The 17,984-nt window shown below is 57.2% G+C and overlaps 1 protein-coding gene across 1 annotated transcript; it reads left to right on the forward strand.

The window, feature by feature from the left end:
• Window positions 1-3,392: 3,392 nt before the first annotated feature.
• LOC132320742 (serine/threonine-protein kinase tricornered-like) lies at window positions 3,393-14,832 on the forward strand. Its single transcript, XM_059834051.1, is given in 11 exon segments — window positions 3,393-3,432; window positions 3,722-3,807; window positions 8,499-8,615; window positions 8,949-9,092; window positions 10,633-10,701; window positions 11,840-11,932; window positions 13,211-13,233; window positions 13,550-13,740; window positions 14,016-14,107; window positions 14,329-14,445; window positions 14,701-14,832. Coding segments are annotated over 11 exon segments (1,104 nt in total).
• The last annotated feature ends 3,152 nt before the right edge of the window (window positions 14,833-17,984 follow it).

Raw genomic sequence — 17,984 nt, forward strand, 5'->3', positions numbered from 1 at the left:
ACCAGGTTGGTCGCTTGCTTTTACTCTCCTCTTCCGCAACCCAAGCAAGCGAGCAGCTGTGTGGAGCTTCGTGGCCTACCAGAGTCAACCCTCCCTCAGCACCAAGGCACCCTGCCGCCTTCCAGTCAGTACCAGTAGCGAGCTACCCTCGCCTCTCCCTTTCAGTGTCTTTAATCTGTGACAGTCACGTAGGGAATGACTGAAAATACAGGACTGAAATCAATCAGTGGTTTCCCTAACAGGTGACTCTATTCATCGGGACGCAAGGAGCTGTCAATTGGCTGATGCAGAATAGAAGACACCCCGTCTAGAAGAGACATCTGCCATGAAATAAAGCAGCGTTTGTCTTGCCCAAAAGGAACGGCTCCCTTCTCTCTCGCCGAAATGTCCTCCTCCCTTTTTTTCTGAGCCTTTCGCTCGGCACTGTAGGGCTGTCTCTTTACTCGGGCAAGATTCACCGTGTCTGGGAGGAGTCCGAAGGAGAGAGAGTTGGCAGAAATAAGGCGCTGCACCCATGGTTTCTTTTTTTCCTTTTTTTGCTTGCGGCTTTAGGCCGAAACGCCTGCTACGCCGAAAGGTGGAAGGCCTGGCAGGGGAACGGCCGGCCGCGGCCAAGGCAGACCGTCAATCCCAGCCTTCACGGAGCAAACCCTACGTTTCTGTTCGCTTTCCTCACCTGCCCCGGGCTGCTCGCAGGTGGAGCGGGGGCCGGGGCCGGGGCCGCGGGGTGCCCGGAGCAGGGCGGCCGCGGGGCGGGGGCAGCGCTGGGGAGGGCGGCGCGGGGCTGCCGGGCCTGGCGGCGGGAAGGGCCAGGTGTCACGGGAGGCTGGGACCGCGGAGCATGCGTAGTCTCGGCGGGGCGGCGGGCCGGGCGGCCATCTTGTGCGGGGCGGCGGGCCGGGCGGCCATCTTGTGCGGGGCGGCGGGCCGGGCGGCGCGGGCCCCACGCTAGTGCTCGTCGGCTGTCGCGGCCGGCGGGCTTCCCTGATGGGGGCGGGGGCTGCTTCCCGCCTCCGGCGGGACCGGGACCGGGACCGGCCGAGGCCGAGGCCGAGGCCCCCCCGCCCCGGCCGTGCCCGCTCCCCCGGCCCCCTCTCGGGCTCCGGCTCGAGCTCCATCCCGTCATGCACGGCGCGCCCCCGCCTGTTCCGGGTAAGCGCTGCGCCGTGATTGGCCCTTCTGGCCGAGGCGGGCGCCGCGGCGGGGGGATTTGAACGGCCACGGCAACGGCCACGGCCACGGCCGCGCCTGGAGGCGGCTGCCGCGCCGGTGAGTGCTACCCTGCGGCGCCTGCGGCCCCCGGCGCCGGTTAGCGTCAGAGGCTGGGCGGCCCCTCGCTGGTCCCCTGGCGGCAGGGCCCTGGGGAGGGCGCGGGCGTCCTTGGTGCCTCTCGCCCAGGCGGGCCCGGCCCGGCGCGGCCCTGGCCGCGGGCGCCGGACGGGTCTGCAGCAGAGCTGCGCTGCGGTCGGCGTGGGAGCAGCGCTCAGAGCCGCCCCTTCCCTGGGCTGCCGCCTAGGCGCAGCCCGCGGCGGGAGGAGGCCGCTGCGGCGTCCTCTTGGGTCTCAGTCACAGAATCGCTAAGGTTGGAAAAGACCTCTAAGGTCATCAAGTCCAACCATCAGCTAACCCCACCTTGCCCATTAAACCATGGCCCACAGTGCCTCGTCCACACGTTCCTTAAACACCTCCAGTGAGGGTGACTCCACCACTTCCCTGGGCAGCTTGCTCCAGTGTCTCACCACTCCCTCAGGAAAGAAGTTTTGCCTAGTGGCCAGCCTGAACCTCCCCTGGCGCAACTTGAGGCCGTTTCCTCTTGTCCTGTCACTCGTCACTTGGGAGAAGGGGCCAACACCCACCTCACCACAACCCCCTTTCAGGTAACTGTAGAGAGCGATGAGGTCTCCCCTCAGCCTCCTCTTCTCCAGACTGAACACCCCCAGCTCCCTCAGCCGCTCCTCATCAGACTTGTGCTCCAGGCCCCTCACCAGCTTCGTCGCCCTTCTCTGGACACGCTCCAGCACCTCAGTGTCCTTCTTGGAGCGAGGGGCCCAAACCTGAACACAGCATTCGAGGAGCGGCCTCACCAGCGCCGAGTACAGGGGCACAATCCCCTCCCTACTCCTGCTGGCCACACCATTTCTGATACAGGCCAGGATGCCGTTGGCCTTGTTGGCCACCTGGGCACACTGCTGGCTCATGTTCAGCCGGCTGTGGACCAGCACCCCCAGGGCCTTGTCGACAGGGGAGCTTTCCAGCCACTCGTCCCCAAGCCTGTGGCATTGCATGGGGTTGTTGTGGCCAAAGTGCAGGACCCGGCACTCGGCCTTGTTGAACCTCATACTACTGGCCTGGGCCCATGGATCCAGCCTGTCCAGATCCCTCTGCAGACCCTTCCGACCCTCGAGCAGATCAACACTCCCGCCCAACTTGGTGTCATCTGCAAACTTGCTGAGGGAGCACTCAGTCCCCTCATCCAGATCATCGACAAAGATACTAAACAAGACCGGCCCCAAAACTGAGCCCTGGGGGACTCCGCTTGTGACCGGCCGCCAACTGCATTTCGCTCCATTCACCACAACTCTCTGGGCTCGGCCGTCCAGCCAGTTTTTTACCCAGCAAAGAGTGCACCTGTCTAAGCCACGAGTCGCCAGCTTCTCCAGGAGAATGCTGTGGGAGACAGTGTCGAAGGCTTTGCTGAAGTCCAGGTAGACAACATCCACAGCCTTTCCCTCATCCACCAGGCGGGTCACCTGGTCAGAGAAGGAGCTCAGGTTGGTCAAGCAGGACCTGCCTTTCATGAACCCGTGCTGGCTGGGCCTGATCCCTTGGTTGTCCTGCACGTGCCCTGTGAGCGCCCTTAAGATGAACCTCTCCATAATATTCCCCGGCACCGAGGTCAGGCTGACAGGCCTGTAGTTCCCCAGATCCTCCTTCTGGCCCTTCTTGTAGATGGGCGTTCACGTTGGCAAGCCTCCAGTCGTCTGGGACCTCCCCTGTTAACTAGGGCAGTTGATAAATGATGGAGAGTTGGTGCCCTGTGGAGGAAACTGTCGTGGGGGCGTTACTGCTGCTGCTGCTGCAAAGCAGTCGCCCGCTCTCGCTGCTAAGCGTTAGCGAGGAGACCGTGAAAGATGCTAGCGTTTTGTGCCAGCCTTCAGACTTACTCGTCTGGTGACTGTACTGCGAGGTGTGCAGCACTTGGTAACAAAAGCAGGTCGCGCACCCCGTCCCCCCCTCCCCACCCCCGCTTCCCCAGAGCCGCAGCAAATGCGCTTTCGGTTTGTGGAGTCTGCTCGGAGTGGCAAAGCATGAACGCTGGCTACGCTTGCTCATTGCAAGGGCTGAGAAGACTTGCGAGATCCCTGTGCCTCTCAGAATGGCTCTAGGCGGCTATGCTCAAGTGCTACCAGTTACATGAAACAATTGGAACAGGTAGGCTTAATCTGGGAATGCGCAGAGGTGTGTGCGATCTGTCTAACACTTTAGCATTCACCTGAGTAGAGATTAGCTGTTACTGCAGAATCTATAGGTCAGGTTTTGAGCGTGTATTTTGGGGGGCAGAGCTCTGACAACGTCATTGGAAGTCGGTAGCAGTGATTGCTTCTTCCTCTAAAGAAGACATTGCACACGGTGCGTGCTACATACTCCGGTGTAACTGCGAGATGATAGGCAAGGAAGCATGTCGTCACGCTGAGCTTTAAACGTCTCTTTTGAATTCTAGGTGGGTTCGCAAAGGTAAAACTTGCATGACATCTTCTCCCTGGTGAAAAAGTTGCAATAAAAATCATGGACAAACTTGCTCTAGGGGTAAGCCAAATGATACTTTGTCGGGAGTTTCCCGAAGATGTCGGGAGTTTCCCGAAGCCAGGAGTTGACCGACGGTTCGCGGCTGAAGGAACAGATGCGTCCGACTCAATATGAGTGATAAAGCATAGTCCACCTTTATTATTCAAGCAACACATATTTATACAGTTAGACCTAATACGCACCTACTTGTTAGATCCTAATTGGCTGAGCCTAAAACATACGTCTACTTGCAGTTTGAGCCTAACAGTTACTTTTGTTTATGTTCTTCTACTTGCAGTTTGAGCAGCTGTATAACTCCCTTCTACTTTGATCATAACTTCTTGTTATCTACATCCTCACTTCTCAAGGACGCCCAGTCCTTGCCACGTAGCCCTTATTTATTGCTTCGTTTGTAATTTTCCACAGGCCCGTCTTTGTCTCTCTCAGAACAAGCTCTGATCCATCAGCTGCACAGGACCACCCCAGGGGCCCGCATCCTGCCCTGCACAGGACCACCCCAGGGGCCCGCATCCTGCCTTCCCACAATACTTAAAAGTTGGTAGCATCTTCTGCTGTTCTTGTGGAGGTCTCGGGAACACAGGGGTGCGACATGTCGAAATGCTGCCTGCTTGTCTTGTTGGCTGTTGACTGGTGCTGTAGCCTTGAAAGAATTTCAGTAGTAGACCACAAACCTTGTGGAACTTGAGGGCCAGGCTAACGAGGACGTGGACGAAAGTCCATCTGCGGGGCTGCCTAGGGCGAGACAGCCTGCCCCACGCATCACAACCACCTCTACCAAGGCAAAAAGGAGGGTGGTTGTTGTAGGTGATTCCCTCCTGAGGGGAACGGAGGGCCCAATATGCCGGCCTGACCCAACCCACAGGGAAGTCTGCTGCCTCCCTGGGGCCCGGGTGAGAGAGGTCACAAGGAAACTCCCCAGTCTGGTACGGCCCACCGATTACTACCCGCTGGTAGTTTTGCAGGTTGGCAGCGAGGAGATTGAGCAAAGAAGCGTGAAAGGGATGAAGAAGGACTTTAAGGTGCTGGGGAGACTGATTGACGGATCGGGTGCGCAGGTGGTGTTTTCTGCAATCCCTTCAGTGGCGGGGAGGAACACTGAAAGGAATAAGAAAGCAAACATGGTCAACGCGTGGCTCAGAGACTGGTGCCACCAGAGGAATTTTGGATTCTTTGACCATGGGGTGGTCTCCGTGGCACCGGGCCTGCTGAGTGCAGACGGTGTTCAGCTGTCCCCAAGGGGGAAAAGAATCCTTGCCCGTAAGTTGGCAAACCTCATCAGGAGGGCTTTAAACTAGACTCGAAGGGGGAAGGGGATGAAGCCAGGCTACCCAGAGGTGAGCCTAGGGGTGACATGCCATTGTCGGGGGCAAGACCGATAGCCCAGCTCAAGTGCATCTACTCCAATGCACGCAGCATGGGCGGCAAACAGGAGGAGCTGGAAGCCATCGTGCGGCGGGGCAGCTATGACGTGGTCGCCATCACAGAAACATGGTGGGACGACTCGCATGGCTGGAGTGCTGCGATGGAGGGCTATAAGCTCTTCAGGAGGGACAGACAAGGAAGGAGAGGCGGTGGGGTGGCTCTGTACGTCAAGGAGTGCTTTGATTGTATAGAGCTGGATGATTGTCACGACGGGGTTGAATGCTTATGGGCAAGGATGAGGGGGAAGGCCAACAAGCCGGATATCCTGCTGGGGGTCTGTTATAGACCACCCGACCAGGGCGTAGAAGCTGATGAAGCGTTCTACAAGCGACTGGCAGAAGTCTCGCAGTCGCAAGCCCTTGCTCTTGTGGGGGACTTCAACTTACCGGATGTCTGCTGGAAGTACAACACAGCTAAGAGGAAACAGTCCCAGAGGTTCCTCGAGTGTGTGGAAGATAACTTCCTGACGCAGCTGGTAAGCGAGCCTACAAGGGAAAGTGCCCTGCTTGACCTGCTGTTTACGAACAGAGAGGGTCTGGTGGGAGAAGTGAAGGTCGGAGGCCGTCTGGGGCTTAGCGACCATGAAATGATAGATTTTGCAATATTTAGCCAAGTAAGGAGGCGGGTGAGCAATACCGCTACCATGGACTTCCGGAGGGCAGACTTTGCCCTGTTCAGGACACTGGTCGGGAGGGTCCCTTGGGAGACGGTCCTGAAGGGCAAAGGGGCCCAGGAAGGCTGGACCTTCTTCAAGAAGGAAATCTTGAAGGCGCAGGAGCAGGCAGTGCCCCTGTGCCGTAAGAAGAGCCGGCGGGGAAGACGGCCGGCCTGGCTGAACAAGGAGCTTATGCTGAGGCTCGGGGAAAAAAAGAGAACTTACCACCTCTGGAAAAAGGGGCAGGCAAGTGAAGAAGAATACAAGGACCTCGTTAGGTCATGCAGGGAGGGAATTAGGAAGGCGAAAGCCCAGCTAGAGCTCAACCTGGCCACGGTCGTGAGGGACAACAAAAAAAGCTTCTATAAATACATTAACAACAAAAAGGGGGCCAAGGAGGATCTCCATCCTCTACTGGATGCGGCGGGGAACATTGTCATGAAGGATGAGGAAAAGGCTGAGGTACTTAATGCCTTCTTTGCCTCAGTCTTTAACAGCCACACCAGGTATCCTCAGGGTATCCGTCTCCCTGAGCTGGATGACAGGGATGGAGAGCAAAATAGGCTCCCCATGATCCAGGAGGAAGCAGTTAACGACCTGCTATGCCACCTGGACACTCATAAGTCTATGGGGCCTGATAGCATCCACCCAAGGGTGCTGAGGGAGCTGGCGGAGGAGCTTGCCAAGCCGCTCTCCATCATTTATCAACAGTCCTGGTCAACGGGGGAGGTCCCGGATGACTGGAGGCTTGCCAATGTGACGCCCATCTACAAGAAGGGTCGGAAGGAGGATCCGGGGAACTACAGGCCTGTCAGCCTGACCTCGGTGCCGGGGAAGGTTATGGAGAGGCTCATCTTGAGGGTGCTCACGGGACACGTGCAGGACAACCAAGGGATCAGGCCAAGCCAGCACGGGTTCATGAAAGGCAGGTCCTGCTTGACCAACCTGAGCTCCTTCTCTGACCAGGTGACCCGCCTAGTGGATGAGGGGAAGGCTGTTGATGTCTACCTGGACTTCAGCAAAGCCTTTGACACTGTTCCCCACAGCATTCTCCTAGAGAAGCTGGCGGCCCGTGGTTTAGACAGGTACACTCTTCGCTGGGTAAAAAACTGGCTGGATGGCCGAGCCCAGAGAGTTGTAGTGAATGGGGTGAAATCCAGCTGGCGGCCGGTCACAAGCGGAGTCCCCCAGGGCTCAGTTTTGGGACCGGTCTTGTTTAATGTCTTCATTGATGATCTGGATGAGGGGATAGAGTGCACCCTCAGCAAGTTTGCAGACGACACCAAGTTGGGAGGGAGTGTTGATCTGCTTGAGGGTAGGAAGGCTCTGCAGAGGGATCTGGACAGGCTGGATCGATGGGCTGACACCAACCGGATGAAGTTCAATAAGGCCAAGTGCCGGGTTCTACACTTTGGCCACAACAACCCCAGGCAACGCTACAGGCTTGGGGACGAGTGGCTGGAAAGCTGCCCAGTGGAAAAGGACCTGGGAGTGCTGGTTGACAACCGGCTGAATATGAGCCAGCAGTGTGCCCAGGTGGCCAAGAAGGCCAACGGCATCCTGGCTTGTATCAGAAATGGTGTGGCCAGCAGGAGCAGGGAGGTGATCATGCCTCTGTACTCGGCGCTGGTGAGGCCGCACCTCGAATGCTGTGTTCAGTTTTGGGCCCCTCACTACAAGAAAGACATTGAGGTGCTGGAGCGTGTCCAGAGAAGGGTGACAAAGCTGGTGAGGGGTCTGGAACACAAGTCTTATGAGGAGCGGCTCAGGGAGCTGGGGTTGTTTAGCCTGGAGAAGAGGCGGCTGAGGGGAGACCTTATCGCTCTCTACAACTACCTGAAAGGGGGGTTGCAGAGAGGTGGGTGTTGGTCTCTTCTCCCAAGTGACTAGTGACAGGACTAGAGGAAATGGCCTCAAGTTGCGCCAGGGGAGGTTCAGGCTAGATATTAGGAAAAAGTTCTTTACCGAGAGAGTGGTGAAACACTGGAATAGGCTGCCCAGGGAGGTGGTAGAGTCACCCTCCCTGGAGGTATTCAAGGAGCGTGTGGATGTGGCATTGTGGGATGTAGCTTGATGGACATGGTGCTGTGTGGTGTTGGGTGGGTTGGTTTTTGGTGTGTTGTGCCTTGTTGTTGTTGTGTGGTGGTTGGCTTGCGTGGGTTGTTTGTGGGGGTTTTTTTTGGGTTTTTTTGTTTGTTTGTTTTTTTGTGGTTGTTTTTTTTTTTTTTTTTTTTTTTCCCCCCCCCCCAGGTTGGACTTGATGATCTTACAGGTCTTTTCCAACCGTAGTGATTCTGTGTGATTCTGTGATTCTGTGAGAGGGCAACATTCTGTGGCTTTCAAGTCGAGGAAGTTAAAGATTATGACAGTAATTCAAAGAGAATGCTGATGAGAATGCTAGCTCTTTTACATCTGTCCCTCTGGGTTTTGCTGATCAATGTGCCAGAATCGTAGAGAAGTAACGGTAGAGCTGTTAGTGGGTTGAATTTGAGCAGTTGAATTGTCATACAGATGCCGCGAAATTCTGTGTGGCACAATAGTGTGATGCTTACTGTGATGTACAGGCTGTCTGAAGTAGTTGGCAATTTCATAGCTTGCTGTTGCGGTCTCTTAGGATGACTTGCCTCGTGTTAAAATAGAAATTGATGCCATGAAGAACTTAAGGCACCAGCATATTTGCCAGTTGTATCACGTGATAGAGACGTCCCAGAAAATCTTCATGGTCTTAGAGGTAAGAAATGGTGTTTCTGCCACGGCGAGGGTTCCTGGTTCTAGCTGTAGTGGTAGATGATAGCAGAGTTCAAACGAAACAATTCTTAAAAAGTTATCTATCTCAATGATACGTGACGTTAGTGTGATGTATCTGTTGCAACGCGTCAGACGTCTCGGCTTGTTTGGTCTGCCGCAGTGCTGACCTAGGGCGTACGTGGGGGCACTTGGGCGCTGCAGTGATGAAGCAGAGGGAATGGAAGAGTGTCCTCCAGCTGCTCTCCAGTGCTCTCGTTGTTGCTTAGATTTCATCACCGTATTCTAAACGTATTCTCTTTTTCCTGTCTTCCTGCAGTACTGTCCTGGAGGAGAGCTGTTTGATTACATAATTTCTAAGGACCGCCTTTCAGAAGAGGAAGCTCGTGGGTTTTTTCGGCAGAATGTTTCAGCAATTGCTTATGTTCACAGTCAGGGATATGCCCACAGGGATCTCAAACCAGTAAGCCTGAACAGTAGTCAGATTTGCATAAATAATCATGAACAGCCACTTTCACGTCTCCACTGGGAGCCAGAGTAAATTACGCCTTCTCCATTCTCTTGTGCTTCGAGCTCTTTATCTGACGTCTTGTGAAAGAGCATTATTTCGATCCGCTGCTACGTTCCTCGGCTGAGCCGGACGTGGCTATATCTGAGGAAGGAGCTTCCTCTGAAGGAGAAGCAGAACAGCACGTTCCAGCTGGGAGCGGAGCAGAGACATGGATCTGCCTTTGAATGTTGCTTAGGCGTTTTTGTTATCCCCTTTATACCTGGAGAGAGTCTTTATGGTGCCACTCTGTTGCGCAAACCGTTCTGTTTTCACGCCCAAAGGAAAAAGCGACACCGATAGTTGAAACACGTGGTGGCTAGACAGAGGGTGTAGGGGGAGATGCATGCTACCGGACCCGTCCTGTGGCTTTGCTGTCATTGAGGAGTCTAAGCGTAGGCTTAGGGAATGGAAGACTTGAGTCCACTTCTCCTTGAAGGGATTAGAAATTTGCATTTTTAGAGATGCTGACATCTCTTGAGACAAGCAAATTCTTAGTGCACAGGCGTTTCCCTAGACAGCTCATGAAATCTTTGTCTCCAAAGCACGTCTCCGCAAACGAAGCGTTGTATGTGCCTTTTGGAAGGAGTCGACTTGTAGCTGGGGAGCTGATGGAGCCATAGGATCATGTGACAGCTTGGATGGGAAGTGGCTTTTAGAGGCTTCTGCTTGAACCTCCTGCTCAAAGCCGTGTCAGACCCAGCTTCTTGGAGCTTTATCCAGTCACCTCTTCGACCTCTCCCCCAAGGATGAGGCAGCAGAATCTCTCTGGGCAACCTGTTCAGCTCTTTGCTGTCCTTATGAGGAGAAAGGCTTTTTCTTCTCTCCAGTCTGAACGTCTCTTGATGCCTGTTGTCCGTCGTTATCCCACCATGCACTCCTGTGAAGAGACTAGCTCTGTCTTCATGGCCTCTGTGTAGGTATTGAAAGGCTGCCACGAGGTCTCCACCGAAGCCTTCTCGTCTAGAGGCCGAACAAACGTCTTGCCCTCAGCCTCTCCTCATCGAGCAAGCGCTCCAGCCCCCTGAGCTTCCTTCAGTTTGATGTCTTTGCTGTGCTCGGGGGGCAGAAACTAGACGCATTATTCTAGCTGTGCTGAACAGAGGACTAGAGTAACTTCTCTCAGTCTACTAGCTGTGCTCCTTTTAATACAGGCCGTGGTATTGCTGGCCGCCTTTTCTGCCAGAGCAGACTGCTGCCTCACGTTCAGCTTGCTGTCTGTCAGCACCGCGCCCCCCCCGCCCACCGGCCCCCCAGGCCCTTCTCTAGCAGATAGGAACTAGTATTCCCCATCTGGAATGTGGGGGATATTCATTAGCAACCGGTCAAAATCTCCAGAGGAGAGCTTTAGGTAAATTCTAGCTGCTAATGACAAGAAGAAAGAAGGTGAAAGAAAACGTGGTTCCTTGGATACTTAGGTTATAGAAGCATTCCTTACCCCTTCCTCTTTCACCAGGAAAATCTGCTGATTGACAAGGAACATCATTTGAAGCTGATAGACTTTGGACTCTGTGCAAAGCCAAAGGTAGGTGTCTCGGTTGCTTTCACAGAGCAGAGCTACGTCAGCTACTGCACGCACCTACAAAATGCATGTTTGGCTTCAGAGTGCAATGCAGAGACTCGCCCAAAGACCCTAAATTCAAGCTGTTTGCGTAGTTGTCATCCAATCGCTAATTACTTGGTAGGGCCTTAACTGTGTGAGAGAGAGCGGTTGACTGCATGTTATGACTGGACTGTTAGATCGTTTTCTCCTCTTAGGCTTCATCTTTTATCGTAATCTAAGGCAGAGGTCGTCCTGTATGTATAGCACCTACTGTCATATATAAAGGCCTGTAATATTTTAAAGCGCATGTTGGTGTGCATTTTTCCCTAAGAAGTTTCAATGGTGTATGTCTTTTTCCAAAAGATTTGTATGTGTGTGGAGATTGTGGATTGAATCAAATAGTTTATTCCAGTTACATTTGCAAATCCCCTGGTTCTGTGTGCTTGTACCAAGTTGTTTGCCAAGTTTAAAATTGGGTTCTAGGAGCCCTTTCGATTTGTCAGCGTAACATGCGAGGTGGGTGCTGTTAAGAAACAGTTGAATGGGAAGAAGGTCTTACTGATCCCAAGACAGTTACTTGTCCTCGGATCGTTTTACTTGACTCAAGTCAGAGCATCTGGCAGGCCATCGAGACGATTAGACCATTGTCTTGGTGGTGTAACGTCATCTTGTCCTGATCTGCTTTGTACAAAGCCCAGGCAAAGTAATAACATGGTTTTAATAGGGAAGTATTTTTAGTGGATCTTCGTGAAGGTATTGCATTAAATATTGGTATCCATAACCAGCTAACCTCAGGCCCAGTAGCTCTTGGATCACCTCTTCCCAAGTTCCACCTGTCTTCGCAGTCGCGAGCCCTTGTCAGAGGAGGAGCCGCGGAAAAGACTGCTAGGATAATAGATGAGCGAGCAGCTGGGGATCTGAACGTTTGTAGGATACTGATGGTCTTAGACAATTTTTGCCCAGTGAAGCCGTGTATTACACCAAAGCAAAACACGAGGTGAACGCAGACGCACAGCAGAGGAAAACGAAGACTCTGAGGCCTCTAGAATGTCGTTGCTAGAAGACTTAAGCTGCGTTACAGCCAATGCTTCCGTGTGATCGGTTTCCTGTGTTATTCTAGGGTGGCCTCGATTACCATCTGAACACATGCTGCGGAAGCCCAGCTTATGCAGCACCAGAGCTGATTCAGGGCAAAGCATATATTGGCTCAGAGGTGCGTAGCACGGTTTTGGGTTACCGTTTTGCGACCCCCCCCCAGCCCCTGGGTATTTAAGGGTGGTGCGGTTCAGATCGGCTCACTTGGTTTCTCTCTCGCATACCGCTGGATAGCATCGCCTAGTTGTTCTCAGAAGCTGTGTGACTAGCCTCAACGGTCACAGCCTGGAATAGCACATAGCGCTCCCGGCCCCAGGTCAGGTAGCTGGTAGTTCGTCTCTGACTAATCCTTCGCTGTCTCCCTTTGTTGCTCTGTATTTTAGTGCCCTACGAAACAGTAACTTCAACTCCTCCCTTCTACTGTGCGTTCTTTGAAGCAGCGGTTTGTTCTGTTAATTATCCACCTCTTGTCGCAAAGTTTTGTGCAGTCCCAGTATCTTGTGTGCTTTACCAGGCCTGTCTTTAGCTTGAAATTCGCGTGTGAAAACGCACTCTCTTTGTACCGCGCAGCGTAGTAAAATTTGAGAGAGGCCAAAATGTGGGGTTTATCCAGCTTTGCTTCCATGTCTAGAACACTGGGCCTTGCAACTTGCCTTTGTCAATCCATCCAAAATGCTGTCACTGCGATGCCCTCAAACTTCCTAAATTGCTGTGCTGTTGGACGGAGTCGGTCGGTCGTTTTTCCTTTCACATACCTTTGCATACCACTGTCCTTGGCCTTCTCTTTCAATTCCCTACGCATGCCCGGAGAGTAGGGGACTTATTGGGGTTGGGGGTGTTTTCTAGCTAGGAGGTGTGGTTTTCACATGATAATGAGGCAGGTCAGCCTTAGGACACTGTTTGGGCCCTCTCTTCTACTGTCCTAGGATTTGTCCTTGCGTTAATCATTGTTGTTAGTTAGTGGAGACAGTTTTTCTCTTTAATGTGCTAAATACCGGGTGCATTCGTGACAAAGCGTCTTCTTTCCAGTCTTGCCAGTCTTTTTTTTCACTTACTTTGACCTTGTGTTTCGAGATGTTCTGGAAGAGCCAGAGCCAGGGGCGGGTCAACAGCCCCGGGAGAGCCCGGGTCAGAGTGGGGGGCAGGACGCCCTGCCCCTCCCGGCCCGAGTGCCGGGTAACAATAGGGCCCTTTGTGACCTACCCTGGTGGCAGCTAGGGGTGCCCAGCACCGGCGCGGCAGCCCCACAGTGTCCAGGACTCTCATGAGAAAAGGACATGAGCCTTGTGGCTCGTGCAGCGGCCTCTGTGCGCAGAGGATGTCTTTTCCTGCGAGCCCTGGCACGCCACATCGCCAGGGCCAGGGTGTTTCCGCAAGGCTCCACCGTCCCCACCAGGTAAGATCCACCGTCCCCACCAGGTAAGAATGCGGGGCTGGGGCTGGGGCTGGGCCAGCAGCATAGGGACCCCAGGGGACCTGGGTCCAGCAGGCGGGCCCTTCGGGAAGGGCCTGGGAGCCGGAGAGCAGGCACCAGCACCAGCACCAGCACTGGGGCCCAGGCGGGTGGGTGGGCACTGCCCGCTGGAAAAGAGCATCCTGCAGGAAGGAGATCCCCCTGCCCCTGCCCAGCTTCTGCGCCCCACCACCTCCCTGCTCCGGCCAGGCAGCGCCAGGGTGGGGCCGCTTGCCATGGGCTGCCCTCTCCCCACCCTCACCCCTTTCCTCTCTCCCGCAGGCTGGCGAAGAATTTCCCCCGCAGGAGGCATGCACGCGGGGCAGCAGAGTGTGGGACGCCTGGTGTGGCCGCTGAGGACCATCAGCGGTCAGAAAGCCCCAGGCAACGTGGGCTGCAGAGCGAGGACTTGGGCTCTGCCAGCCCCGTCATACACGCGGAGGAGGACGAGAGCCCCAGCATCCCCGCCATGAGTGGGTATCGACAGGACCCCAGGGGAGCACCTCCTGCCTCGGGGCACAGAGCGGGGCAAGGAGAGGCAGCGGGGCTGGCGAGAGGCAGCAGTGCCACAGGGCTGGAACCTTTCCCGCCCTGCTGCCAGCGGCATCCTGGGGCAGACGGGGCATTGGCACCCTGGCCCGGGCTTGCTGTGTGCCGGGCAGCAGGCGCAGGGCTGGAGAGACGGCCCCTCTCTTCCCTCTACCTCCTGCTCCTGCCTACAGCTCTCCCTGCTCTTGTTCTTAATCAGGTGCAGCTGCGACTGCCTCCAGCTGCCAGCTGGAGGGCGAGGAGAAGGAAGCCCACGACTGCTTCTTGGCCTTTCTCAACAGCACCAAAAGGGTAAGTGCAGGCTTTGTCAGCAAGGCTCTGCCTGGGGCTCCCAGCCGGGTGCTGCCGTGTCTGCTGCCTGCGCGCGGGCTCCTGGAGGGCTGCTGGCTGTGCAGAGGTGCTCCCCTCCCGGCCCCCTGCACCATCGCTGCAGCCCCTTGAGCCCCAGCTCCTGCTGGCCGTGCCTCTGCCCCTCACCGTCCCTCTCTGTCTCTCTTCTCCCTGGCTGTCAGGAAGAGGCCTCGAAGCTGAGGTTTCTGGCCTCCATCCGCACGCTCTGCGGAGCCTGGCTGCAGGGCAGGTACCTGCCCAGTCTGAGATCAGCATGTGAGCTGGTGGAGAAAATGGAGGTGAGGGGACCCCCAGCAGGGCTGAGGGAGGGGGGAAAGCTGGCCGAGCACCGGCCCAGCGGTAGGGACAGTGCTTGGGCGTCTGGGCACAGGGGGAGGGTGAGACAGGCCTCCGTGGGAACAGCCCTGCCTGCCATGGGGCCGCTCTGGGTGCCAGTGCTGGCCTGAGGGCAGCGGGGCTCTGCCCGCCCTGCAGACTGGTGTTGGGCGCTGTCAGCTCCCGTGCCCCAACCCGGCTGTGCTCTCCCTCTCCAGGTGCTACAGCAAGAGGAGTTGCCTTGCAGCATGGACGCCGTGATGTGGCAGCAAGCCATGCTTGCTATCGCAGCAATGAGGTACCTGCCCCAGACCTGGCCAGGCCACGGCCTCCGCACGGCGTGGGCCTGATGGCACCAGGCATCTCCTATCCTGGCAGGACCCCAGCAGCACTGTCTTCGGGCCTCTGCTTTCCCTCGCGCTTGGCCGATTGGTGGGCCAGATGGAGGGCAGAGGATTCTCCGGGGCTCCCCAGTGCCTCTTGGCTTTTCCTCTGAAGGGAGAAGGAGGAGACGGAAAGGGGTTCGGGCTCCACTGGCCAGGACCGCCCTCTGTCCCTGGCTCAGTGGCACAGGGGAGGGAGGAGATGCCTCCACGCATCCGACCGGCACCTTCTCTTCTTGCAGCAAAGAGAGGGAGTGCCTGCTGGACCAGCACCTCCACCCCTGCATCCGCAGCGTCGTCTCTCTTGCTCTGGCACAGCAGAAGGACAGCCTACATGCTTCACTCGATGCTCTGGTAAGCGCGGCGTGAGCTACAGAGACCCTGCCAGTCGGTCTCTGCGCATGTTTTCCTAGCTGGCTTTGGCTGCTGGAAGACGACAGGAGAAGAAGGATGACCAGGGAGACCCTGAGGTCTTGCTTGGGCACCAGTGGGCAGCTGAGATCCTCAGGAGGAAAGCATTCAAGCCAGCTTCCTGCAAGGAAGAAGGGCCAGGGCAAGCCTGCCACCTGCTGCATCTCTTTACAGATCCTGCAAACTCTGGACAGCGTGCTGGAGGTGCTGATGCGTGGTGCTTCGCCGAGGTCCGGCATCCTGACAGCGGAGAAAATCTTGCAGGTCAGGCATTTGCCAAGAGCAGGGCTCACGGGCTCTCTTCCCTGCCTTACCCTAAAGAGGCGCGGCCTTCTGGAGCGTGCACGCCCCAGCCCGGAACCAAAGCAGTGGAAGGAGTCTGAGTGTCCTTCCCAGGCGCCCTGCTCTGGCAGCCGGTGCCGCTGAGCCACTGCCCTCTCCACCCACCCCGTTCACGCTCTGGTCCCCAGATCGCAGCAGGGCAGAGATCTGCTGGGACGTGGCCAGGCTGCAAGGGGAGCCTAGCCCTCAAGCTCTCTTCTTCTGGCCTCCCCATGGGCCGTAGCCCAGCCTCCCTGGTGCAGCCCCCCCGGAGGTTCCTGTCCTCCTGGAGAGGGGATGTGCGGCCATTTTTGGAGGAGCACGTGGAAAGGGGCAGAGGGGGCTGGGGAGGTGGGAGCCGGCTACCTCTCTGACTGCAGCTGGTCACCAGCTGTCAGCAACGGTCCCCGAGGTCATGAGGTGGCCAGACCACATTGCAGGCCTTCCTCCTGTCCAGGGGAAGCCTTGGCGGCACGTCGCGTAAACGCCGCCAGGCGCTTGGCAGGTCCGCGGCACCGGGAGCCGCTGTCGTTTCCCCAAGGCAGACCAGCAGCTTTTCCCTTGTCAGGTCCTGCTGCCCTTCACGGCATCCCTGGACGTTACTGTGCGCCGGAGGGCTGTGGGGAGGATTGTCAGCCTGAGCAAGTTCTTCATGCCCTCTTTGATGCTGGAGGTAAGGGGCCTGCAGTGCAGGCGACCTCTCGGCACTCCTCGCCCTTTCCTGGTGCCCCCGTGTAGCCGGTACCTCTGGGCTCCCTGCGAGGGAAGCCTGGGCACAAGGCAGGGGGATTCAGCAAGGCTCAGCCCTGCGCCAGCGACTTTGCCCCCGTCTCTGGGAGCTGCTCTCTCCTGTGCCTTTTCTCTCAGGAGCCAGCTCCGTCCCAGGGCACGGGAGCATTTTGCGGTCTCAGCTCTGGCAGGCAGCCCGCCCTCTCTCCCTCCCCTGGGTTGCTGCCCAGCCGCTTCAGCATTGAGGGCCTGCGGGCTCTCGGGCCCTTCCCCTCCCCGCTGCCACTGCCCGCTCCTGGCCTCTTCCCCAGCCCGCTGGCCCCCGGGCTCCTGCTGCAGCCCCACAGGCCCTCCCTTCCCGTGCTGTGGGGAGCTGGGCGGAGCGGTGCCAGGCCTTGGGAGAGCCTGCCAGAAGGATCCGGCAGGAGGAGAGGGCGCAGGGCTGCACCCTTTTGTGGAGATGGGGAGTCCCGCAGGTGGGGAAGGAGGGCTCCGTCACCTGAACGTGGGTGTGGAGGACCAGCAGACCCAGGCTCTCGATCCTCCCTCAGGCACCCCAGTCCCGCAGGCTCCCGGGGAGGGAATGCAAAACCCTTCCAGGGCTCCCTTCACAGAGAGGCAGCACGCTCCTCGCCCTGATGCGGCTGCCGCCCGCCGGGTCTCCACGGGGTGCAGCGCAGGGCAGAGCCCTCCAAGAGCTCTGCCTCACATGGCACTCGGCCCGGGGCCCGCTCTGGGGGCTTAGGGCTTCTGTCCCATCTGCCGCAGCTTGGCGCTGCTACGGCTCCTTCCTCTCTCCCACAGACCTTGCCCTTCAGTGAAGGCAAGCCCTTCCTCTTTGAAGAGAAGCCTCTGCGATTCCTGGGGCAGCTGATGGGGCACCTCACCCTGTCCTGCGCCGAGAAGGACCAGGAGATCAGCTGCGGGGCTGCAGAGGCGCTGCGTACCTTCCACAGTTTCATTCTGCTGCGACGCGGTAAGAGACAGGGGGGCGAGCTGGGGCTACCCTGGCATATCTCCAGCTCCCCACAGAACAGAGAGCCAGGCACAGAGCTCTCCATGATGCTGTTGCTTGCTGTCTCCAGCTCTCCGTTGGTCCTGCTGCTCACAGTGTGTTTTCCCTCCTGCCCAGGCTGCCAGGCAGCACGTGAGGCTCCAGAGCTACCAGTGGCGTGGGAAGGCGGTCGCCCCTTCTGGCCTATGGAGCCCGCTGACAAGGCAATGGTAACGAGCCTCTCCCTTGCTGGGGGTCTTGGCCGTGGGGCTGGCAGGAGACTCGGCTGAACCAGTGCATGAGCCATCGGGGGGATGGCATGGCCTCCCATCGATCAGGCAGCGGGGTTCCACCACCTCTCTGCAGGGAGCAGCCAAAGGCTTTAACCCGGCATCAGCGTGGTGGCTCCGGCTGTCCTGGCCACCGGCGAGCTCTGGTTGCCGGCAGAGCCAGCGCACCGTGACCCTGTCCTCCCTGCGCCCCTCCTTCAGCCCACAGGGCAGCTCCCTCTCCACACCCACCATGGCTGCAATCACCCCAGACCAGCCCCTGCTGCCGGCACTTGTCCTGGGGCAGGGGGCCAGGGCTGCCCCAGGTTTCTCACTCCAGAGCTGCCCTCGCTGCTCAGCTGTGCCCCGCCACCAGGGCACTCAGTGCGACACCT

The sequence above is a fragment of the Gavia stellata genome, chromosome Z, assembly GCF_030936135.1.
Source record: "Gavia stellata isolate bGavSte3 chromosome Z, bGavSte3.hap2, whole genome shotgun sequence".
In the NCBI taxonomy this organism is placed as follows: Eukaryota; Metazoa; Chordata; class Aves; order Gaviiformes; family Gaviidae; genus Gavia; species Gavia stellata.